The following is a 26,356-nucleotide window of genomic DNA, read 5'->3' as shown; positions in this document are numbered from 1 at the left end:
CTGGAGATGAGTGAGGTCAAGAGGAGATGTTGTAAATGAAACACTGACAGAAATTACTCTGCTGAGGAGAAACACTAAATTTGCTGCCAGACCTTATACTTTATTAGGATCCTTCTGTTAATTACCATTCAACCTGACAAATGGGTCCAAGTAAAAAAAAATCCCTGTGATTATATAGGATTTAAATTCTATAATTTTCTCTTTTATGATATTCTTTCAGAATATATCCTGCAAGATTAGTTCCATATTCTGTTCTGACAATATAAACATGTTTTTATTTCTATAACAGAATTTTCAACCTAGAATAACACAAATCTTTGGAAAGTCATATAATGAGTCTGATCTTCTAATATGTACTATTAGTTTGACATTTCAAAATCTCATTGAAAATCTCTGAAGATGGAGTCACCAACTTCCTTTATTAATCTGGTTTTGTACTTGCAAATATATTTATCTTGCAACAATTTAAATAGATTTTTCTTTACTTCCTCCATGAAAACTGTGAAACATCTAATCGTTACAATTTACCTTTTTTAAAATAAGTATATATACAATCCTTTTTGTGGACACACATGTGTGTTTGTATGTAAATACTTTAAATATGTTTACATTCACTAAATATTTTAATATATCTTCATGCCAGCAGATATATATGTACACATATATACATGTTTATATATGTATACCTCATTCATGTTTTGTTGTGAGGCACTGCATATGGGTCTACCGTGTTTTATTTAGCTGATCACACTTTAATACTTGAGTTGATTCCATTTACTTGTTTTCACTATTACAGATATATAAAGTGTATCAGTGATAATATGTTTGTGAGGCTTGTTCAAGTATTTCTGTTAAAAAAAAAAATCCTAGAAGAATGGCTGTGTTAAAGGATATGCCATTTAAAATGGTTATAGCTACTATTAAATTGCCCCTAAAAACAGCTGTAGTGATGGTAATTTACACTCCAACCAAAGATGTACGAGAGCATATGAGTGCCCGTATTGCTACATCTCTGAAAACACTGTATGATGGCAATCTTTAATTGTCTCAATCAGCTAGGCAAGAAATAATGCCTCATTTTAATTTATAATGTTTTGCTTGTTATCAAGACAAAGCTTATTCTCTTAAATTTATTGGCTATTTGTATTTCTCTTCTAAAGAACTGCTTATTTGTTTTCCTTGACTGTTCTCCTTAATATTCTCTTAATACCTTAAACTTGATGAAATTTTCTAACATTTATTAAGCACCTACTGTGGGCGAGTCTGCTAGTTCTTAAATATAATAAAGCAATAAATGGAGGAATAAATAGAAATATAAATGTTCCCCTGGGGACTTAGAATCATGTGAAGAAATAAAGGAAGGGTATTAAGTAATTACAATAAAATATATTGCATGCAATACTAAATCTATGAACAAAGGTCTACACAAGGCCAGCACTGGCTCTGCGGGAGGACTAGAGGAAGATATCAGGAAGGATTTCACAGAGGAGGAGATCTTTTAGATGCATCACGAACGATGGGTGCAATTTCACTCAGGACAGAAAGCTTTAGGTCCAGAGAGAACAGCATGAGGTAGGGCCTCAAGACATGCAAATGCAGTGATTTCTCATAATACAAATAATGATTGACTTAAGTCACAAGGTTCCTGTTGTGAGAGAATGATAAGAAATGAGACTGGGAAGATCAGAGGTCACATTTAGAAAAGCGCTTGCCTGCCATTCTTAAGAATGTGTGCTTTATATTTAAGCCAAAGAGAAATATCATTTTGAAAGGATCACTCCAGCAGGAGAGAGAAATGACTTTAAGTGGCAGATTGAGAATTACCTGGGATTAGAAAAAGTAGTAAATAGGTTATAACAACAATCCTGATTGGTGAGTATGAGAGCCTGAAATAGTGTATCAATAGAATCGCATGAACATGGTCACTGAGAGCACATGATTAGTCTCTTTATTTTCTGGCTTCTAGAAGTACTATATACACATCGTCTCTGACAGCATTTATTGCATTGTGTTAAAAACATGCATGTATGCTTCTGCCAGCTGACTCCACTAAAATGTGACTTCTCCCTTTCAATCTTAAACCAGTGGTTGACCAAAATATAGTGTTTCCCAAAACATAAAAAGTCAAATTTTTTAAATTTCCTTGTGTTGATAGTTTATGACAAAAACTCAGCATTTGTTAATCAAATGCTTTTTCTATCCATCCCCTACGACTTTCTAATGGCTCAGTACAAACTTTTGATATGGAAGAATCCAGCGATTAGAGTATTTTAAAATTATGATGACTTAAATGAGAGTGTAAAACAATCCATTAACTGTAATTTTTAAAAGGATCTACATGTTTTTCACTCTTCAGAGGCATAAGTTTATGTCTACATTTTTCAAAAAGGCTCATTTTTACTACAACCAAGGATATCATTAATAATATCAGTAATGGCACACATGTGCACCTTATGGTAGATCTTCATATACTATGATTAAGTTTTATTAATATTTTTGATCCTTGAATTTTTTATAGTTATATTTAGGTTTCAAGATCTTCATTTCTGCTGCCAAACTTTTAATCTTCGGGAGTGCTGAGAACACATAGGTGAACAAATGTCTATGAGCTATTGTGTATGACAGCTTCTTAGAAAGTGGTGTTAGAATATAGATGGATTCACAAGTAGGCAAAAGACATGGGTTCAAAGATGAGGCGAGATTTCTGGTATGTGTAACTGGTTGTACTAGGAAACCATGGAAATTGCAGACTATCCACAAATAAGTATTTTTAATGTTGTGAGTGGTTGTTGCTTTGGTTGTACTTGCTTTAACTCAAAAACTATTTTTCAGCCTTGTCATCTCATCTTCCTCCAGGAAGAATTCATACCACTGCCAAACTCTTTTCATTCAAAGCTATATTTCCCAGAGAAAGAGCAATGACACAGAATATAAAAGGTCTGGTATGGGAGCAACACCATTTGAATGTGCTGCAGTCAGGCAGCAGGGCAGGAACGTCACACCTGGTGGAGGTGGATTTAGTATTGGGAGTACACCCTAGAGATGGCAGAATAAGCAAGAGGAAGTACAAGGTGAGGTGAGATACAGGCAGAAACTGTAACTTGAGCTCAACCACGTTCAAGGAAACATGAAACTGGGGCAAGCCACTGTGAAAAGAGGACAAGAGGGCAGCTGGTTCAGGGCAAACAGAAGCATATGGGCAGGGAGCCTGCTTAGAGTGTTTTCCAGGGACACCTAGGTGCCGTGACAGCGAGTTAAGGCATTTGGGGAAGTAATTCATGAGCCAAGTGCTCAGTAGCAGTTGGTGCCATATTTTACTCAAATGCATCTGTGAATTATAACTCAGACACTCTTGAAATAGTTCTTCGATTACATGTGTGTGTGTGTGTGTGTGTGTGTGTGTGTGTGTGTGTGTGTGTGTGTATTTATGGGAGGGGTCAGGCGGCAGTTTTCCTTCACAGGGGAGTTGTTTGGGCTATTTTTATCTCATATTTGGGTGATTTTCAAGTTCAACATTTTCCAAAAGTACAATTACTTACATAACTAAGGGCTGAAAATATATTTTGAATGTTATTTAGTCCAGGCCTCTGACCAGAATAAGGGAAATCCTAACAAATTTATGACTGGCACTTGTCCGTCTAAGCTATTGTTAAGAATCTCCAGGAATAGAGATTTGCCCATCACTTCTGCTGGCCTATTCTCAAATTTATAGTAGAATTACAAGCACATGCTGTTTTCTCTTTCCTTAGGCCTAAATCAACACTCTTGTTCAAATCCATTTCTATTGTTTAGTCCTCTGTGGACTAGATACCACTGCCAGTTTTCCTTAGCCCAAACTCTTTTTTCTGTTTGTCAGCTCATATTTTTCTGGCCTACTTTTCCTGTTTACAAACGCAATGCTATCAAGAATTTTCCCTTCATACAATTCTGGATTGCCTGATTCTACATACCCTAGTGGTAGACATTTTTTAAAAAACCTCCAGGCAACAACAACTTACTAAGGATTTTGTGAAGCCCCTACCCATGCTATTTCCAACGTATAATGGGAAATTAGGAAGTCGGACAGAAACAAGAGGAACTGTTAAAGAGTCGCTGAAAGGGAGGCAATGCTGCTGCTATGATGAACAGATCAAGAAGATTATAATATGTTTGGGGAACTAACCTTTGGGAGAGCATTAGCGGGTCGAGTGACAGTGAATAAAATAAATAAAACTGGCAGCATTAGGGGAAGGAGGTTGTCAGACCAGTTTCACAGAGGGGGGATCTGAAACATTTTTAGCTCAGTGAAGACGCACACTTTCTCTTAGGCAGATAAAGATAATTCAGGGAGATACTGACTACATGATTTTATTTCCACTGAGGACATAACAAGAATAAATTAATTTATGTCAGCAGAGAAAGGATTTTCATTAAATTTAAGGAAGAAATTCTACCCAGGAAAAGTTATTAACACTTAAATGGAATACTAAGAGAGAGAGAGAGAAATATATATATATGAAACTGCATTAGCTAATAGACACCTTTTAAACACAGGGGGGATACTCAAATGTAAAAGAGTATGTAGAGGATATACAGTCAGTTATTGCTTTATTATTAAAAAAGAAGTAATTACAAGTTCAGGGCATGGCCTCAGAAGTCATGCAATCTTGGTTCAAATGCCAGCTTTGCAAATTCCCAGTGTGTAAACATGGGTAATTAAAAACTCTCTGGGTCTCAAGTTTTCTCATCTGCAAAATGGGGAAAATAGCATCTGCCTTATAGGGTTTTGGGGAGGACTAAATGAATTAATGTGTAAAGAGCTTAAAATAGTGCCTGACACAGAATATGAGTTATGCAAGATCTTACGACTATTGTTATTGTTATTAGTCAGTATAAAAAAGTTCAGTGACACATTGCCATAATCTAAAAATAGAAATGAAGAATGATTATATTTCATGTGACTGAATTGTAGAAAATAACAGGTTTATCCTTGTCTTTTTATTCCTCCTATTCTCTTCAGCTCAATGCAGAAGTTAGAAGTCAGTTAAGAAATGAATGTTCTAGTCTCCTCCTCCACTAACCAGATGAGTGATTTTTCATAGTTTAAATCACCAGTTAGTTCTCAATGTTCTGGTTGTTTCAAATTCCATTACTTCTCTTTTCTCTCTATTTTCCTTCTTCTCCAACACTCATTCTTCTTCAGTCCTCTTCTTTTCCCCTATCTCCACCTACTTTATCTTAGTCCTCTATCTCATTTCCGCAGTTGTTATACATCCTGAACTTCACAGCTTCCCTGAGGCCTTATCATCCTTCCACACTCCATCTCTTATGAAAGAACGATGCTCCAGGATATAGCATATTTGGCCTCAATCCAAATTTTTATTGTCTCTGTTTAAGATGAAACACAACACTTCCTATGTCATACAAACAAGGACTTATCTAGGATGAATAACATATTAGGCCTGAGGAAAGGGGAAGTGTGCCCATTTTCTTTATTTCCAACAACCTCTGGGATAGTACAAAGCTTTTGGCTAACAGTCATAGAAGAACACCAATCCCAGATGAATTATTCTAATTTCTGAAGCTCTATCTCTTCCTGTACTTCATTGATTTATGAAGGAAATCAATGTAGAGGGCAGAAGAATAAACAATGGATGAAACTCAAGCAAAAAAAAAAAAAATCTTTAAATGTTATTTGAAGCAAAAGAAATATATATTGTGATAAAAGTAAGAAAGCCATACTATTTTAACTCTACTATTGTAATCTAAACAAAAGTTTAAGAGGCCACAGGAATAGTGAATTAATGATATATATTTCCAAAAATATTCCCATATAATGATGAAACTGACCAAAAAGGTGTGTTCTAAAAGTTACAGATGACTCATTTAAATATTAAAAACAAAAATTGTTACAGATTTCCTAACTACTCTGGTAAAAGAGGTTTGAGGGCTATAACTGGCTTTAAAAAATGGCTGTTTCAAAATATTTCTGCGGTGGTCTTGACTTATTTTTAACTTTTTGGAAGCTCAGTAAATAACTTTAACCCACTAGTTTTCTTATGTATGAAGGTTTTAAAGAGGTCATTATCGACATTAGCATAACTTTTTTCATCTGTTTGAACATAATCGTGACTCATTTAAGAAATAAATAATAATAACTACTATTTAATAATAAAGTTCCATCAAAGTAAATTACGCTTGGTAACTGTCAGAACAATGGTAGAGCAAGACTTAATACAGTGAGTTTTTCACACAACCCCCAGGAAGAGTTGGGATGCTGTTATTCCATAATATGATAATGCTATTTTGCAGAAATCTCAAAATCTCTGATACCATGCTTGATCACACAAAGTCATTTGTCTTACTATAAGGATAGACTTTTTAAGTTTCTAAGGTTCCGTAGTCAAGTATTTTAAGTCATAAAGACATTATATTTTAATTACATGTTTAACCAATATATATATTTGAGAATTTAAACATAATTTCCAAGATTTAAAATAAATCTCTGCTTATAGTATGTAATTTTCTTGTGTATGTCATATTTTCTGCATGTCTTTGTTTATATACATATACACACATACACATTTATATATCAAAAGTAAACGTCTCATTATTTAAAAATATCTCAATACTTTATTTCACAGAAAGTTGGCCCAATTTTTAAAACAGGGTTTCATAAATGCATCTTACTACATATTTAATTGCGCATTTGGGTTGTGAAATACCATATATAACTTCCTATTTTCACAATGTTTTCAAATGGATAAATTAAACATTTAGTAACCTAAGCATCATATGTAATAATTTTTAAAAAATTTTAAAAAATCAATTTTGCTTTCAAGATAAAGAGCTTAAGCTGAAAAGTTGTACCTTCCGTACAGCCTCTATGGTTATATGTTGCCATGACAGCTATTTCCTTAAGGAGAGTCCAGGCACCCGTAATTATAGAGAGACATCATTACTTAAAAGAAAAACGTGAGTCTTTAATTTCCTTGCCATTGCTGGACTGGGGCGGTTCATTTCACTGAATCTAACAATGCCTGAGCAACACTTAAGCTTAGCTGGTTCCGCATGTAAGGCCGGATATTGTTAGGTCATGGACAACAGTAACTCCTAAGCTGTGATCAGTGCTGCTTCTGTTATGGATTGTCATCCACACAGAATTCATTATGTCTATAAGTAAACAAAGAAAGCCCTTCCTGATATTAGGATGTTAATGAAGCAACTGTTCTTCTTAGCAGCTCCTCTTCTAACTTTTGGACTCCCATGTCCCTCTTGGGAACCAGCCTGAGAAAGTGCTATATGAAGTAGCACTTGTTCTTGTAATGTGGTGTCAGTATATTTCTAATTATGGTCCAGATAGTTCTGAGCACAAGTAACTAAGCAAGAGTCTGGGTCAGCAACTTTGGCTTGCCAGGTCAGACTTGTTTTCCTCCCACTACTTTCCAATAATAGTTCCTCATATATACCAGAAATAGCATAGAGAATACATCTTTCTAACTCTAAGAACAGCTCCTGAGTTCAATTTTAGGCAATGTGTTGGAAAGCCAAACTCAACCAAAAAGAGACATCATCTTCTCATTATGTAATTTTAATTAAGTGTCTTGTGTACCATCATCTCTATCGTCAGCAGAATCATGCTCTAACTCAGCAACTCTCACTAAGTATCTACATAGGTATCTGGGCTAGATCTTTACATTCGTGCTGAATCACCATGGACTTTTGATATTTTCAATAATTTTATCTCCCAGACTCTGAAATTAACAGAAAGTTTATTTTGCTTGTTTTGTGAAAAGTATTTTCATTCAAAAAAAAAAAATTCATTGTAATGTTCTTTAGATTCAATATACTAGGACTTCTAGTTGCATTAGAATAGAATCAACACATTAAGCATAATATGAATAGGTCAACAAAGGAAGCAAACAACAAGGTTGTAGAAACAAAGTGTGATGAATTCTTACAAACTATTCCATTTCTTTATTATCATGATATTAGGAAATGGCATGAAATTCAAGGGTCTACCACAATCCTCAATTCTGAAGCCTTTATTATAAGTCAGCCATTCAAATTAGAACCAAGTTGACAACTAGTGAACAAATTCCCAGCATTGATTAGCTGTTTGCTAAGTAAAATACACACACTATGTCATGTAATAGACAGAGTTGTCTGCTAGGGCAACGGGCACACCTAGGCTCACATTTCAGCTCTGACTTTGAGCAAGTTTGCTTTTCTAATCTACAGTTTTCTCATTGTAAAAATGGGAATTTTATAAAACCTATCATGTCTGATGTTGCATAAATAAATAAGGTAAGGTGGACAAAGCACACTGTACAATGCCTTTCACTTAGTAAACACTAAATAGTAATTATAACTGTCGAGATTCTAAGCAGAATGATTTTGTATTCAAATTATAGAGGTGCTTATGGCACCACTAAAGGATGGGCACCTAGTGCATCTTTTGAAATAATTTGATGCCTAATATTTTGGGGGAGGAATCATGCATATTTCTGAATTTAGACAGTATTATAAAAACTATGGTTGGACTACTAATGCCTTCTAGTCAATACCACTAAAAGGTAATTTCTATTCTGATCTCTATTGCCATATATTAGTTGTCTGTTTTGAATTCATATAAACAGAATTACATACAACGCACTGATATAGTTGCTGCCTTAATTATCTTATCTCATTTGTTTAGACTTTACACATGAGGAACAATGGGACCAATGTTCTCTTTAATCAGTTTGTCTGTACCAATATATTGATACTTAAAGAGAACTCTACCAAATCTAACATATACTATTAAGCAGAAATAATCTAAGTGACCCCAAAATAGATTTACAGAATCAAGTTTAACATTTTTACTATAAACATTCACAACATTCTAGAGCCATCTACCCTACTACCCTTAGATATTTCTTTCACATTTTCAGCTTTTTCTGAGTTTATATTTATCAGCTACTCACAAACACTCTGTGAGGTAGGTAGGAGTTTACAGTTTATTAGTAGTCTGATTAAGTGTTTCTCAACTTACCTTGGAAATTAAAACATAAAACATCAGTGGCATTACTCTACTTTTAACAGTGATTTAGAGGCAAAGCCACAGCTAGAATTTAGTTCTTGAAACTTAGTGCTGCATTCTCTTTATACCCATTGTGTAAATAATAACATGGCAGGAATAGAATCTGAGATAGCATTGTACCCATCCCCATATTCAAGTAGAAATATATGAAATCCATGTGTAAGAGAGATACCAAAAGCCATGAAATTTCTGAAGATTTCTAAGGCAACTAACAAAACTATTTTTCCAAAACCTAACTGAAACATGCAAAGACTTACTATTCAGCAAAAACCATGATGAGCCATAAACTTATAGAGAAATACACAGAAAAAGGTATAAAGGTTTTGCATAATGAACTAAAAACTATTAGAATGCAAAAATGATTCATTCTGAATTATGTCAAACATACTTGTGTACTTTTTGAAAGTGCAGTTTGAATGACGACTTCTAACAGGTTTATTATCTCCATTAATAAAACAAAACTTGAATATCTATAATAAGCCCTAATTTTCAATGCACATTTATAGGAGTTAACCCTACAACCAGTGTAGCCACCAAATGCTCACTGAGTAGGGGATATAGAATGTGGTCAATGACTGTTTTCAGGAACCAGTGTGACTCAGGGTCCTAATTCTCACAATGCAGCTAAGAATAACAGAAATATTATATAGCACCAGTCCTTTCTGTAGTCAGTCAGGAGATTTAATTATCACATTTTATTTAATAATATCCAAAACTGGAACATGACTTCACAAGCATATATATATATATATATATATATATATAAATTTATAGGAGAACCTTAAAGACAAATTATAAGTAGGATAATTAATTAGAAATCTGCATCTATACATTAGAATAAATACAGTAAAAAATCACTATTTAGAGGTAAGATTGGAATGGGTAAAGGTATTAGTTTATGTGGAGAGTGATAGTTTTTACAAATGCTTTTGTATTAAAGGCTTGCTTAATCATAATAAAATTCTCAAACAGAATACTATTTTTAAAATATTTCCTATCTGCTTGTCCCTATATGTTGGAACTTTTGGGCTAATCAAATATAATTATTACATTAGAATTTCTTTTAAATGAGGGGGAAAAAAGTCTCATATCTGAATTTTGCTTGAGAGCGCCACTAAATAAAGTCACATCAGCAGAAGTAGTGGTGCTAATGGTGGTGTAATTAGAACAAAAATAACAAGTAGACACTTCAGAATATTTACTGCATGCCCGGCACTGTTCTAAGACCTTTACATAAAGTCACCTGCTTAATTTTGATAAGATCCTTATGAAGTAAGTACTATTATCCCCATTTCAAAGATGACAAAACTGAGGAATAGAAGTTTGAGTGTATACCCACTTAAACCAGGTAGTGTGGCCCCAGAGTTTATATAATTTAACTTCTATACTACAATGGCATCTCAGAATAAACATCTCAAAGTAATATATTCTACCTCATTTGTGGCATTCTAGACAAGTAACAATTTTGATTATTAATTTATAATCAAGACAAGCTTTTTTTGATAGACCAGGTAGGCACTTTCATTGTCATACTTTAAGAGCTTTCCAGAACATTTTATCGAGATCAAAATTATTGATGAATTTCTCCATTCCTTTCAAAGCTTTTTCGGCCCAGGTGATCCACCTTTTTCTACAATGGGAAACTTCAAACAAAATCTCTGAACCATTTTGTCTAGTACCTACCTATATGGTAACTACTTAAATTTTTTCAAACTTACAAAGATTATAAGTACCTATGTAATATTTTCCTTTACTGTACCAGTTAAAATATTGAAAGCCAGGAATCAATCAACCAATATGTAGTGTCACAAGAAAGACATGTTGAACAAGGTACTTGAGGGTATAATAAAGTATGACATTGCCAAAGGGTTTTAGAAGCCTATAGATTCAATGGTTATATTTGTGAGAAACCATACAACAATCCACATTAAGTGTTCAGATAATGTTTTTCATAGGTAGAACCAAAGTGTTCCAAAAAAAAAAATGGCCTTAGATTTCTATTTATAAGCAAACTCACAAAGATGCTAACTTCCTTAGAGAAAGAATCTTGTTTTACTCTGTGTCCTCTAGTTCAGTAGACAGCTGACAGTGGTGCTTAACAAATGTTGACTGACAAAAAAGAATGTTTTCTCTCTCTCTCTCTCTCTCTTTTTTTTTTTTGGACTCCTATCAATCTGTCATACACAGTATAGCCAGAGTGACATTTTTGAAATATAAATTTAATAATGGCTTCCTCTTCCCCACTTTCCACATTAAACTCCTTCCATTGTTTTTCCATCACTTTCACTAAAAGATTAAACTTCTTGACAAGGTCTAGAAAGCCCTGAATAATCTGATCCCGCTCCTTTCTCTAAAAGCTTGATATTCGAGGGCTTTCTCTCAGTTACTTGAATGTGCTGTGCCATCTCTTGCACCAGGATTCTGTACCTAATATTTCTCCTCCGCCTTTACCTAGCTAATTCCTTCTCATCTCCCAGAGTTCAGTTTAAATATCACTCTTAAGGAAAATCTTCGATTAGGTTAATTCAGACTATTTTAAGTTATTACAGTATCAGGTACTGTTCCTCCAAAATACATACTATCATTTTAAGTTTCCATTTATTTACTTTTTTACTTATCATGCCTCCTCACTGGAATGTGAGGTCTGTGAAGGTAGGAACTATTTCTGAGAGTTTCCCATTTTATTGCTGAGCCTAGTACTCAGGCACATACGAAGCACTCACTATTTGTTGAATAAAAAGATGAATGAATAAATGAATGAGTGAATATGGTTGTCTATCTGGTCACATTAGTAAAATCATAGAAAGCAGAGGCTTTATTAAATGACATCTATCACACTGCCATGTTTAGTATTATGAAGCAATCATCCATCACAAGCCATGTGTGTTTATGGCCACTTAAATAAGAAGCAAAAATTAAAATGACATTCATTGTTTAGTATGAAATTTTAATATAAACAACCCTGAAATGAATGAAACCTGGACAAGGAAATCATAAAAAGTATAACTTAATTTTCATCGATCAGCCTTTTATTCTCATTTTTAAGCTGGACAGCCATGGAATTCAGTAATTATTTTAAGCTCCTAGAAAACTATTAGTCCTCTTAAGTAGAAACTTATTAAATAATAATGGCCCTGGGGCACTTAGATGAGTATGATTTACTGAAAAAGCTATGTACCCCATAAGCATCCATCATTCAGGAAAGATGACATTCTTTGATAGTTGAGTTCTGAGGCTAAGACTCTCATGGTCAAAGAATGTCAGTGATGCATAAGTTAGTTATGTTCCATCAGCCAAACGCATACACACACACACACACACACACACACACACACACACACATTTTTTTTTTCTCTCTTGAATAATGCCTGAACCTGAAAAAAAAATCAGCCCTAATAAATTGGAAATCTTATTCAGCAAACATGATAATACAGGGCTCAAGAATAACAACAGTGTTTGTGTTCTTATCTAGGCTCTGCCACAAACCTGTTCCTGACATACGATCTTCCTTGTGTTCTCTTTCCATTTCTATGCAAATAAATAAATTGCTAAGCCTGAATAAATAGAGTAAGGATGAAAGTGAACTCATTAAATAAAAATATTCTAGAAGTTCATAGGTGAATAAGTTGTTTCAAGGCATTCCAGGCATTGAGGGGAAAAATAGTTTTACTCTCCTTTAAGTAGTTCTTATATTTTGAATATAAGGCAACTAAAATAGTATTAAACGTTTTTATTAAATTAAAAAAAAAATGTAGTTGGGTCCAGGTGTCATTTGAATTTTGTTTAATGTTTTCTGTTAATTTTTTAAAATAAATTTTCTCTAATGATTGTGGATTTGTTTTTAAATTCGTTTTTAAAAAGAATGTAGCAATCAGTGTCAATACTGGCTAGTGGCTGAGCTTTGTTTATATTTTATCTGAATAGAAATCATCTATCCCTAGCCATCTATAGATGGTTGGCATTGGGAGGGGCATCCATTCTCAATTAATTATTTACTAGTCACTTGACACACATGAAACAGGAAGAATAATCAAAATGGAGCCAAACCTTCTGGGAAGAAAGACTGCCTTTATCACTCCCTCTCTCATTTGTGTGATAATCAAAGGAATCCAGCCTATTTTCTTTTCATGGCTAGTGGTGATCTTTGAAAGCTCAAATTTTCAAAACGAATCAATGCCCCAGAACAATCCTGATGGATTTTCTTTTTTGAGTTAAATTACTTTATGCATCAGGTATTATACTGTTCAATTACGTATTTTGGTAATTCCAAATTCTTCGTCTCATGGAAAGAGCTATCCACTTGAAAGATAAAATGCATTCCCGAGACATCTAACTCTGCTTCACTACGACATATTACTTTTGCCATGCTTTCTCCATTCTTAACTGCTCCTGATTATGCATGATCCCTGGATTCCTATGTTAAAAATGCACGGAAAAAATAAATTTTTCATTTAAAACACCCTCCCACACAGAACAAGCTGTCATTGTGCCATATTTGTTTCCTAATTTAAGGAAGGAAGTTATATCTCTTGTGCTCTTCATTAAATTGCCTGCTCTGTATTGTAAAGTGGCATTGGGATACTTAGCAATTTTTTTGCCATAAAATAATGTTAATTTTTTATTCATTTCTATTAATCAGTTTGGATGATTGCAACTTCAAATTAAACTATAGCAAATCACTATATGTAACTATCTTATTCATGATTTACAATTAGGTTAGATTTGGTAGAGAAAACATGTATTGTTTTATTTATGTAAAACAAAACCATAAAGCCTGATGCTAAATCCATGGAAATTTGCTGGCCAGGCTGAAATGCAGTATAGGCCATGGAATACATAGTCTTCCATCATGACTTAAGCCAAAATATATTGAAAACAAAAACCCTCATAAAGGTAGAGAGCAATAAAATAACCCTTTACTTTTCTTTTTATATAAACCCATGAACTCTCCTAATGACCAACTTTTTTCTTCCTATCTCCCTTTGCTGTTTAAACAAGTACAAATTGTATCAAGCCTTCATTTCTCTTAAAGTCAGGTGAGAGAGAACTGCCAACTGTAATAAGATTTACAAGGGCTAGTTCTCCTTAGCAGTGTTAGCAAAAAGCAGAAGTCATTATAAAATAATATACAATCATACATAGAGCTTAATCCCTACCTACAGCTTTCAAATTAGATTTATTAATTCACCTCTTTTTAAGTTTCAGCCATAAATGTCATTTACCCATGTGTTGATTGCCTTGATTTGACTCAGGCTATCTGCTTTAAATCCTGACATCTCTCCTCCTCAGCCACAGATACATCCAATGTTTCATCATTTTTATATCACTCACTTTCTATTCATATGCTTTTCTGTATCTATACAACATTTTTCCTTGACCATTGCCATGTAGTAACAATGGAGAAACACACTAATGACTGAATTTGATTTGTAAAGGGGAGAAAATAAAACTTAGATGTGATTTTTTTTTTTTTAATTCCACAGTTTCAATCCCTAAGAACAGAAGTTACAGCTTGGACTCCACTACTCAGAAAAATATCATTAGCTGAATAGTCTCAGATAATCTCTTCCAATCCTTCATATGCATCTTGCTTATTAGCCTACAGAAGCTTCTCAATCCAGCAACATCCAAATTTCTCTACTATTTATCTTCTCAAAACATCTGCTAATTGAGAAATGATATTTAATCTCTCACATTTCTAAACATTAGCTGACCTGTCTCTCACTTTAAGAAATCACAGAAATCACATAATTTTACTTAAATTGACAAATGTTGGACTTGGACATAACCCGAGAAAATAACATTAATTCCAAGAACCCTCCTTCCAATCAAGAAAATCTTCACATGCACACATCCCTCCTTTTTTTCCACAACCAGGAAAAGGACTTCATGCTTTATTTGTAAAAGGCACAGCAGTGCCCAAGAATCCTGTCTCCCTTGTCCTTTACCAAGAGTAACCATATGGGGATTCTCAACCATGGTGAACCTCTCCTGCACTTCATTCTTCACCAAATGTGTGCCCAATCTTCTAAATACTTGTCTGCATCTAATGGGGGAAATCTGTGTATTAGGTACTGAGAGGTGGCAGAGGAAAGCACAACGGTTATTCAGGTGGGCCATGGCCCAATGAAGATAGGAAGCAGCCTTGCAAAGAACCAGAGAAACGAAGAGGAGAGGCCATTCTACTTGCCACTTCGAAGGGAGTAGGGTTGGTTTTCTACCTGGAAATGGGGCTGCTCAACCGTTTTGAGGATACAAAAGGAGGTGATGAGGCGGAAAGGCCGGAAACAGGTCTTCGCCTCCAAAGGAACTGAAACGCTGTCCAGAGAAGGAAGACCCCATGCACCAGCCCGGTCCCGCCTGCCCCGTTCTGCCTCCCCACGCCCTGCCCAGGCGAGGCCCTGGAGGGGTGGATCAGGCGTCGGGCCTTACCTTGGCTGCAGTCCTTGCCGCGGAAGCCGGTTCGCGAGCAGTCGCACACCGCCTGGTCGTCCACCACCGAGCACACGCCTCCGTTGAGGCACACCCCGCCCTCGCCCTCCTCGCCCGCCTCACACGGGCTCCCGCCGCCGCTGTTGGGCGGCTCGTCGTCCAGTTTCACCTCACCGCTGTCCACGGGCAGGGCCTGGGAGGAGTTGACCCTCACGTCCCGAATCCACCCTTTGAAGGGCTCACGCTCCCTCACAGAGGCCAGCGTGAGCTTGAGCGCTGCAGCGCGCAGTTCTGGGGGCAGCCCCCCGACGAAGAGGCCACTGAACACCGTCATGTCCCTCCGCTTGGACTTGACCTCCACCCACTTGGCCTCCACCTGGTCGATGAAAAGCGTGGTGTTTCGGAACTGACGGCGGATACGGACGTTGTGCCAGGCGCCGTCGTTGACCGGCGTGTCGGCCAGGAGCGTGGCCGGCTCTGCGCAGAAGATGGAGAAGCTGAGCTGCAGGCGGCCGCCGCGCGTCAGGATGAGCTCCAGAAAGTCGCAGAAGCCCTCGTCGTCGAAGTAGAGCACGAGGCCGCGGGCGCTGCGCGTCTTCAGCTGGAAGCTCATTTCGCTCTCGCAGCAGGCGTTCCACTTGGGGAAACGCGTCCACTGGCCCTCAGCGCCCGGGAACTCCAGCCCGCTGCCCAGCTCCGCCCAGCAGCCCAGGAGCAGCAGCGAGAGGCACAGTAGAAAGCAACCCCCACGCTGGAGAAGCGCCGTCCCCATGCTCGGGGCTGGGGTGCGGCGGGGGGGTGCCGGGGCCGACAGGGTCAAAATGGTCCTGGACACCTTGATGTAGAAATAAGGGTCCGGGATGGGTGAGGGGATGGGCAGGATTGGGAGGGATGCACCCTCCTTTATCTAGCTCTTTTTTTCTTCTTCTTCTTCCAGCAACCCCTCCCTCTCTCCCTATAGTCTCCTCCCAACTGGAAAAGGTAGACCCCAGTGGTACAGGGCAGCCACAGAACTTCCAGACCAAAGGGAGGATACACTTTGGAAGCAACGTTCTGGAAAAGGCGACAACAGAAGGTCAGGGGGAATCACTTGTCCATTTGGGTCTGATGAACTAATTCAAGGGCATCGGTGGTATCAATAGATGCTTCACTTCTCAAATATTATCATCTGCCAGCTACCATTAGTGGTACCAGGCAAAAAAGGAAACAGTTAGAATCAGGTAAGAAGTAAACTTCTCAGGGAAGTACAAGGAACCAGCAATGAATAAGAATCCTTGGATGCTTGTGAATGCCTCAGGTTTCTCCTTTAGATGTAGTATCCCAAACCAGAAGAGAGAAGAAGGCTCCTTGCTTCTTTAGGGCACCACTTATCAACCCCAGAGTAGTTTCAAAGGTCTGCTGTTTCCGTCATATTATGGACTCCAGCACCACTGTAACCAAATCAGAATTTCTTGTGCATGGTCTCACAGGCTGGATTTTACTTTTCTTTTTCCCACCCCAGCAGTAGGGTTCAAACCCAGAAGCTGTGAAATAGCCAGCAGCTGTTAGATGTGGAAATCACCACAGCTCCTCTTCATTTTTCTCCACCTCTGCAAGGCCAAGCTAAGACGCCAGCATATCAATTGGTTGTAGGTTGCTGATGCATTTTGGTTTATTTTGTCTTTTAATAAGGACCCAGTAATCTGTAGAGAATTAAAATGAAAATTAAGTTCTAACATCATTTATAGCATCATATAAATCATTATTCAGCTCAGAAACCAGTATATAACTAGTGCTATTAGTAAGCCAGGGTTAACCTTATTGGAAAGAGCTTATTTGTTCTGACCTACAAGGAACACCCAATGTCTTCTAATAGTTAATATCGCATTCTTACAATCATCCATTACACCCTTGTAGTTTATTATAACTTAATCTGTAACAATCCCAGGTTTTCGCAGAGATTTATATGGTTATCTTTGAATTCTTCTGAGCAAATTTAATTTTTAAAATATATAAAGAGAGAGAAAAAAAGGCCCTTTTAAGGACTTCTGCTTATGTTCTATACTGGTTACACAGACAATAAAAATACAACCTATTCAAACCTTGGTTAATAGCTGATTTTACAACAGGCAAAGCAGATCAAACTGTCCACTGGAAGCTGCTGGCTTGGATTTGTACATCATTCCTACCATTTTATTTTTCTCAGAGAAGGAATATTGATGGTTTCTTGGGAGTTTTTTTTTCTTTCTAATTTCAAACAAGTATTTTCCTCCTTTGTATTAAAAGAATAATCTGTTATAGGAGAATACATATAACTGGAGTCAGATACCTATTTTTGGTGGCATTTATGTCTAAATTGCCATATTATTAACTCTTCTACTGATGAGTAAAGTATTTAATATTTTGCCTAACAGTGTAGTGATCTTAACTCCTCTTGAAGTCCTTATCTGGCTGTCAGCTCTAGGAATTTGTGTGGTCAGAACAGCAGTTGGTATGTGTATTACCTTAGCTGCTGTGGCTCCAGGATGCTAGAATTTAAAATCCTATCTTTGAATCACTCACTGTACTATTAAATCACCTGTCTTTATTCAACTCTAATCTGACAGGTGCCTGAAATGGTACAGAAATCATAAACAGTGAGCTGTTTTAAAGTCATTTTTAACCAAAAAATAAACTCTTGCATTTTGACCAAGTCACAAATGTATCACCCAGTCATGTCAAGCAAACACATGTATTTCTCTACCCACCCCACCTCCCCCCCAAAAAAACAAAAAATCCTCCACACACACAAACACACATACACAAATTTATTGCTTGGACATAGAATCTCACTGTCCAATTAACACTTTTTTTCCCCCCTACAAGCTGAAACTAGCAGTAATTTATGGCACCGCATTGTGCTACTGCTCCTCCATGGAGGGAGCTGAGAGCATTTCTCTTCAGTACAGAGCAATCCCTACAGGTGTCAGCTGAGAGCCACCAAGCTAGGGGATCCCACTTCAAGTTCCACCCCAGATGAAATTGATGACTGGTTCTCTGTCTTTCAACACACATACATACAACACACACATGCTGCCCACTAGCAAAAGGATATAAATTTCTCAGTTGCTTATTTATTATGGCTGATACATTCCACACCATCAGCAGTCACCAGCCATATCTTGTCTACTCCTGTGCCAAGCCCAAAGAAAGGTACTCTTAAAAATCATTCGAAGATAGCATATTATTTAATTACTCTCATCTTTTAAGTGGACCAAGGAATCTGCCAAGTTTTCAGTCATTTGCAAAATAAATCTGGAATTTCAAGCTCAAGAATAGTGCTTTAAAACCATCCACCAGCTCATTTGTTAGAAAACCATTTTTATGTGTGACTTGGAACTGATTATTTTATTAAATAATATTACATAGATGACAAAAGCCTTTCTTCACCCCTCTCTTCTGCCTTCCCCAACTAATGCATACCTTAAGAATTTTTTAAGGAATGGAGGAAAAGGGGAAAAACATAAATATATTCTTAATCACAGGGGAGGTCAACTGACTCAGTTCTTAGAGGAAGCTCATTGTGTGAGAGAGAGTATCTGTATTTATAAGGAGAAAAAGGATTCTCTCTAGGTGCTGGGAAAATCTGACGAGTTCACAAATTAGAGGATGAAATAAAAGGACCTGAAAAACAACCTTACTGCAGCCAGAGGAAGAAGCGCTCTAATTCAAAAGGAGACTAACAGCCTCATTAATCTTTTCTTTCATTTCTAGAATCAAATTCATTCCCAAGCCACTGGAAGGATCGATACAGTATGCTCATCAGCTGCAGCTGCATTTATTTTAATATGTTTATGGTATCTCTCTCACACACACGCGCACGCACACACACACACACATACATATACACATCTACAGACACCTTTCCATATACCTTTCAATATATACCATCACAAAGAACATGAAAATTTTGGGAGAATTTTTAGAAGTGTCTATCTTCCCCCACCCCTTGGCTTTTGAAAAGTCCATTAATACCAATGCACACCCAAAATTCTCCCTGGCTTTCCCGCCCAGTCTCTAAGCTCCATCTCTAATACCAGTGCAGTTTCTTGGTGCCTACTACACGAATTAAAGGTAGGCACAGCATGCGGCTGATGGAGAAGGGAAAGAAAGATGTAGATACAGATATATATTTATGCTTTGGTTTCTAACTTGCCTGTTTTCTTTCTTTTGCTAATAAATCACTGCATTCAGCCTTTAAGTTACTACACCAGTTCCACCATCTCATCTTCTTGCCATGTATTTTAAAAAGCTGCATGCAAAACAACCAAGATCTATACTCCTCCACCCTCCCACCACCCATCCTTTCCCTGTGTATTTGTGGCAGATCCTGGCTCAGTTACAATGGGAGAAAGATATCCTTCTCCAGCTTGCCTCGCCCCATCCCCTCCCCCCAACCCAAACTGAGCTTCTTTACCTGCCCGGTTATTCCCCTTAGCTCGAGCCGGAGCCTGAAGCATGTATCGGTCAAAGCGAATTTCCTGAGGGCTGTGGATAAGGCGACCGCTGCTGCCTTTTCAGAGCGTCAGGCTTGAGCGTCTATCTCCAGGAGTGCGGGAGGGAAGAACAGGCAACGGAGGGGAGCAGAAGGAGGAGGAGGAGAGGAAAAGAGCTGGGAAGGAGGAGGCGGTGGTGGAGCCCGAGAAGGCTGGGTTACGTGACGCGGGGTGCTGTCCTTCTGAAAGAGAAGGGCGGAGCTGAGCTCTCCGCAGTACCATGGAGAGCGGCGGGCCGTCCTCAGGCTGGGGTACTGATAGGGTCGGCCCGCGGGCGCAGCCCCTCCAGCTCCAGATCAGGATGCTGCGGAGCGAGGTGTTTCTACCTTTGCTTCATCCTCTTGCAGGGGTAGCCCGATCTTGGGGGCGGGGACCTGCCGCAAGCGCTTCTAACTTGTCACCACCCACCCTCACAGAGAAGAGAGAAGGAGAGAAAGAGAGAGAGAGAGAGAGAGAGAGAGAGAGGCAGTGTGTGTGTGTGTGTGTGTGTGTGTGTGGTAGGGAGTTGTGGGGTGGGGGGTGGAACACCAGAGAACCAAGTAGCCTACTGAGCATGCCCAAGCCCAGGGAAAGCTGTGTGGAGATTCCACTTCTCCAGGGGTTTAGTCATGACTGGGTGATGGTACCTGAGAAAGTGCCAAAAGAAAGAGGACAAGGAGTCGGTAACTAAGATGAGCTCTAGCTTTATATGTGCACTTTGGTCTCCTGCTTGGAACCCTTGAAAAGCTTCAGCTCTTCAAGGAATACATGGACAGGCAAGATTCACACAGTCGCTGGCATTCCCCCAGATCCAACGTTCCTGCCCTACCCCTAACTTGGCCCTGGCCTGAGTGATCACTTCAAACCTTTACATTCTGCCTAGACTGTTCCAAAAAGATGCGAGAGGGACCCACCAGGCTAACATACCAGTTAACTAAGAGACCACACTAAAGTCTGTCTAATAAGGTAAGTTCTGTGGCAGCTTCTTGTCATCCCTCAGCTTTCTATGCTCTGCCTTGACCATGGGCATCCTGAGCAGAAGCAAGTTCTGTACCTGTTTAACTCTCTCTTCTGTCTCCTCCTTTCTTCTGAAGCTAGTAAAACCTGGAGAGAGTAAAACTCGGTGCCAGGCTCTAACCATATCACTCAGCACACTGAGTAGGTATTTCCGTGTTTGGTGACAAAAGTTAACTCTAAGGTAGCTGCAGACTAGGTGGTAGAGAAGTCCAAAGTGTGTGTCTTTAAATTATAGTTTAAGTCCTATAAACATTTAGATTCCTAACCTTATTATTTTCCAAGCGTGGGTAGCTTTAGAACAGAAACAGCAAACATATTTGTTTCAACATCACAAACCTGAGAGCTTCAGCTTCAAATACTATAAGGTAAGACTATTTTCTGTATGTAGGCCCTACATAGCAAGACTGTAAAAACTAGACAAACTTAAGAGGACTGAAATAATATACATTCCAAATGCAATATTAATTTCTTTCCAAAGAAATCAGAACTCATTCCTGTAGTAAGCTATTTACACTTCCACTACTTTTGTAAGAGTCTAAATAACCTGAAGGCATTCAGAAAAGCAGTGTGGTGAAGTGATTAAAAGTGTGAGAACTAGAATCAGTTTTTCTGGCCTTGAATTCCATATCTGCTATTAGCTGTGACCTTGTGTAAGATACTTAACCTGAAGATGCTCAGTCACCTCATCTGTAAAATGGATATATTAATAACTTCCACTTCATCTGTTGGTTGTGAAGATGAAATGAATAAATGGACATAAAACATTAATAATTGTGTTGAGTAAATACTAGCTATTTGTATTAGTTCCAAGCTCACTCTGTTCTGTTTGACCCAATGGAGCTCAATTAGCTGAAATCCAGATTCCTTGACTGTAAAATAGAAATACTAGTGACTGCCAAATTATTCCACAGGATTTCTTGGAGAAAGTAATGGAATAATAACTCTTAACATGATTAAAGAAACATAAATGAAATTTTAAATAATGTAAAGCTAATTTTCAGAAAAATACCTTATATAAGGTTTACAGTCATTAAGTGAACTTAGACAAAAAAAAATAGTATACTTAGCACAGGAGCTGTTTTTATTTTCCTACCATTTACCAATAGCTTCTAGAACAAATAGCACATAAGATATGCACATGTGTGTCTAGTATAGAAGTAAAGCTTATTTCAATAGCAAGTGGAACGGACAGTTCATTTTCAAGTTTTGAATCTCAATGGGTTCCATGATTCCCTTAAGATCTTTATGTTCATCAGTGAATCTTATGGTTTTGGCAGATTTCTAGAGGCTCTCTAAAGAGTCAAAGCCCTATCTTTTATCAGGACTCCTAAAAGAACCATTAATTGCCTCTAGTGCATATGATCTGAACAGTTACCTAGTTTACTTAATTTTGTCTTTGCAAATTTTAATATTATATTCGATGGGGTTACACAGTGTTTCCACTGGATTATGGTTTTCCTTGGGATGTCTTCTGTGGTTTTCTGATTCAAGACAAGTTAATATTCTTATTCTTCATACGTAAGTTTTCTAACAATAAGCCCTTTGTGCCTACCCTTCAATACACACACACACACACACACACACACACACACAATCTAAACCAATGAACTAGATTATGTTTTGCAGTAATCCCCTTTAAGGTTATTGGATTTAAAGTTACTATTGTATCTAGTCTAAGAAACATAGACAGTCACAAGATCCATCTCTCTCTCTCTCTCTCTCTTTCTCTCTCGGAAATATGCAGAGGAAAAACTATCAGTATGTGATTAGAATGGGAAAAAAATATTACATTACAGCATAATTTCATGACTAAAGATCTTTATTTGATCTTTGCTTTTCTGTGTTGTTTCCACATAAATTCCTTTGACACTGAGCACTAGTTTCTTTATCATTTAAGTGGAGATAATGGCATCTCACTTTATAAGATTTGATGAGGAGAATGCCAGTTTGTAACGTTGTGTGCCTACTCCACATGAACCAGTGATCCAAGTGCTTTACTTACATTAACTTTGTTTATCTTTCACAACAATCCTATGAGGTAGTCTAGGATTTCATTCATTCGATCAAAGAGAAAAATGAAGCATAGAGAAATTTAACAGAGGAAGTTAAGGTCACACTAATAAGTATAAGTGCAAGGAAGTGTACAAACTCACTGCCTCTCATCAAATGATCAAATGCACCTAGCACACTGCTTGGCACAATGCAAATGCTAATAAATGTTAATTTATTTTTTTTCTTTCTAAGGGTTTCAGCAAGAGGAATCCTGGAAACTAGAGTCTACTTTGGAATGTTGTAATGTCATTCTTTAATGACAAATATATGAAATAGCTTAATGAAAACAAGTGAGATTTTTTAATGTTACTATTTCTTTTTGTTTGTGGGTAAGATAAAAAATTATTCCTATAGATCTAAATTTGAGGCAGTTCAACATTTATCAGAACTATCTAGCATTTTTTTAAAAGGAGAAAGCCAGGATGAATTCCTCTCGAATCACCTTAGGGAATCTCCCAATTTTAGGCTACAGTAATATGTGAAGGATTTTAATTCCTGCCCCTTGCTACCACTCAGAACAAATGAGATAATTGTGAAATCAAGGTAGTTTTTGATTATGTCTGATTGGGAGAATTTCTGACAAAACAAATATGGAAACATAAATAACATCTCATGCCATAAATTGGAAAACATTTTGAAACAATGAAACTAGAAATGCATGATCACCATAAACAAATGTATTTCCATAAGGTATTAAATATTAATGAGCATTCTAACATCGAAACTCTCTCCACACTAAAAATAAATGAAACTAAGTGGTAAGATTTTTTGATGGAGAAATGAATACAGAGAGACTCTGGGTTTATTGTTGCAAGCATAGCTTGTACTTTAACATTAAGAAATCCGTGTAAACACCTACATTCTCAGTTAATATTAAGGCAGAGTGGAGGCTTTGACATACCCATGAATTCTAAGATAGATATCAAGTTGGAAGGGGACTTTAACTTCACTAATGTAAGTGATTTAAGAAGAAATGCATGGTAATAATGAGGGAAAATATAAGTTGATATGCATTAAAAGGTGGTAAACAAAAGAGCAATAAGATTTATCACTCTGAGGGGATTTTCTCGTTTGCTGTGATTCAGGTGATAAAATGAAGCCAGTTTTTCTATTGTAATAATGATATTACTCAGAAGATATTAGATTACATGACATTCTCAACTAAATTTTATATTAATAGTGAATTCCTCTAACCAATTACAGTATCATTGTTGAATAACTGGTTTACTACTTATTTATTTTAATAATAAATAAAACTCTTATTATCTGGTTTGTGATTAAATGTCTTTAGCTGGTTTCCTTTATAAAAAATATGAGTTTTCTAGTTACAAATTTGAAGAATTGTTATTGAACATGCTGCTATATAAATCTCATTTTCAACACAACTAAAAACTTTTAAGTGAGAAGGAATGCTATCAGGTCTAGACCTTTGGACTCAGCTATTGCAGTATGGAATGAACATACTGGAATTACATATAGAAAAATCCACATATTTCCCATGAAATTTATTAAGTTACTTTTAGGAGAAATAAGCAAACAGTATGTTAAATAATTTTTACTCCTTGAAAAAAGTCTTCAGCATAGTAAAATTAGGCTACTTTCACATGAATATGCAATTTTTCAGTAATCAGAATACAGAATGTGTGATTTTAAAATGGCTACAAATCATTAAGGTAATGATAATTATTAAGGTATCAAGCTACAGTAGAGAAAGCACGTGGATAGGTACTTGAAAGTGGTTAAGTTCTAAAAGATGCACCTGCTAGAGAGGTTTCAATGTGGGAACCCTGCAGTGTGTTTGATGGGCAGTGTTTTTAAATCTAGGACAGCACTAACACCTGGGTATGTTTTGCCACGTGTGCTCCCACCCCTTCTTCTCCACAATGATGAAGACCTTTCTGAAGAACAGCTACTAAACTAAGTTTGTAAGAAGCTCCTGCCTGGGGGTTCATTTCTCTCACTTGGTGATTAGTTGTACACTTGAGCCTGTCTTTGTTGTCCCCTGTAAGTACTTAGTTCTCCTTCTATACCTAAACTTTGTCTATTTACTGTCCCTCCGCCGACCCTCACCTAAAGTCAATCTTCCATTCTCAACTGCCAGACTCCAGGAAAGGAATTTTCTCATTCATTTGAAACTATTTTACTTTTACTTTCATTGGGTTCCTCTAAACAGTTTTTTTGTTTATTTAAGCAGTCTTGTTTAATTTCCCTTACTGTGGCTTCTAAGGAAAGAGCAAAAGAGTTGTGCTGAAGTTATAGATGCCAGTGAGATTCAGAGCTTTATTATATCTTTGCTTCATTTCGGTCTATTTCTGCCCCTAGAAGTCTGTGGAATCAATTTTCTGTGGTGGCATACTGACATATTTTGTAATTCGTTTTTTAAATTCATCCTGTGTTTTTATTTTTTGTTTATTTTTTGTTTGTTTGTTTCCTATTTCTAGCACTTTTAAACTGCTCCCCCCAACCTTTTATATGTAGTTTTAAGCCTCATTGTTCCTTCAGGACTTTCTCCTTCTCCTTCTGTTTTCATGTTTATGTTTTGCAGCTTTTTTTCTTTCCCTGTTGCATCTGCTTAATATTGTTTTTCATTTAATTATACATATAAAATTAGTTAAATATATAATCATATACATGCATATATACACACATATATATACACACACAGAGCTAAGTATGTTAACAACAAAGACCGTAGTAGATATTGAATATACCCCCTTGGAACTTCATGAATTAGAGTAATAATTCCTACCTTTTCCTACAAAAAATAATTTTAGGCTTTTGACAAGTTTTAGTTTTATAACAGCTTTGTTCTTGTTAAGTGAAAAATAACAATAAAAGGAGATGAACTAAACCCTACATTATATTTGTACACTTGATCTAGATATTTCATTGAATGATACTAGGCAAATTAATTTTCTCTGGATCAAGGAGAGCAGACGGGAATGACTAAGAAATCTGGCATGTGACATACATAAATGACATAAACTGAACTGGGGAAACAATGAGGATTGGTTGACTGTGGCCAACTGAAAATTGCATACTTCTCCAAAAAGAGTGTCCACTTAGCAACTCTAGTAGTTTATGGTCATGTGGGTCCAGTGTTGCCAGATCATACAATTTTTCAAGATCATCTGGAAGTCTGAAATTTTATGTATAATCTTCTGATTTAAAAAATCATAACTCATTAAAACATAATAACCTCCACAACAGCAAAACTATACAAGATAATACAAACTTATTTGCTGATTGGAAATGATGCACAGGCTGCCGGTTTGTTACCTTCACATTTGTGTTCACATGT

The 26,356-nt window shown here is 36.9% G+C and overlaps 1 protein-coding gene across 13 annotated transcripts in view; it reads right to left on the bottom strand.

The window, feature by feature from the left end:
- NRXN1 (neurexin 1) overlaps nt 1–20,468 on the bottom strand; it is a 1,007,449-nt gene extending 986,981 nt beyond the window's left edge. For 9 of the 13 annotated variants that reach the window (XM_039887177.1, XM_039887184.1, XM_039887181.1 and 6 more), the window contains exons 1-2: nt 19,929–20,079; nt 15,494–17,175 (exon numbers count right to left, since the gene is read on the bottom strand). In XM_039887177.1, coding sequence (XP_039743111.1) covers nt 15,494–16,265 — 772 coding nt within the window. In that variant the 5' untranslated portion in view covers nt 16,266–17,175; nt 19,929–20,079. Of the gene's footprint in view, nt 1–15,493; nt 17,176–19,928 lie in introns of all 13 variants that reach the window. The other 4 variants (XM_039887176.1, XM_039887185.1, XM_039887183.1 and 1 more) reach the window with 1 other exon arrangement.
- Between the last annotated feature and the right edge of the window lie 5,888 nt (nt 20,469–26,356).

This window comes from Pteropus medius, unplaced genomic scaffold, assembly GCF_902729225.1.
Source record: "Pteropus medius unplaced genomic scaffold, Ma_sr-lr_union100, whole genome shotgun sequence".
In the NCBI taxonomy this organism is placed as follows: Eukaryota; Metazoa; Chordata; class Mammalia; order Chiroptera; family Pteropodidae; genus Pteropus; species Pteropus medius.
Note: the sequence above shows the minus strand (reverse complement) of the source record. Positions and strands in the feature narration are given on the sequence as shown.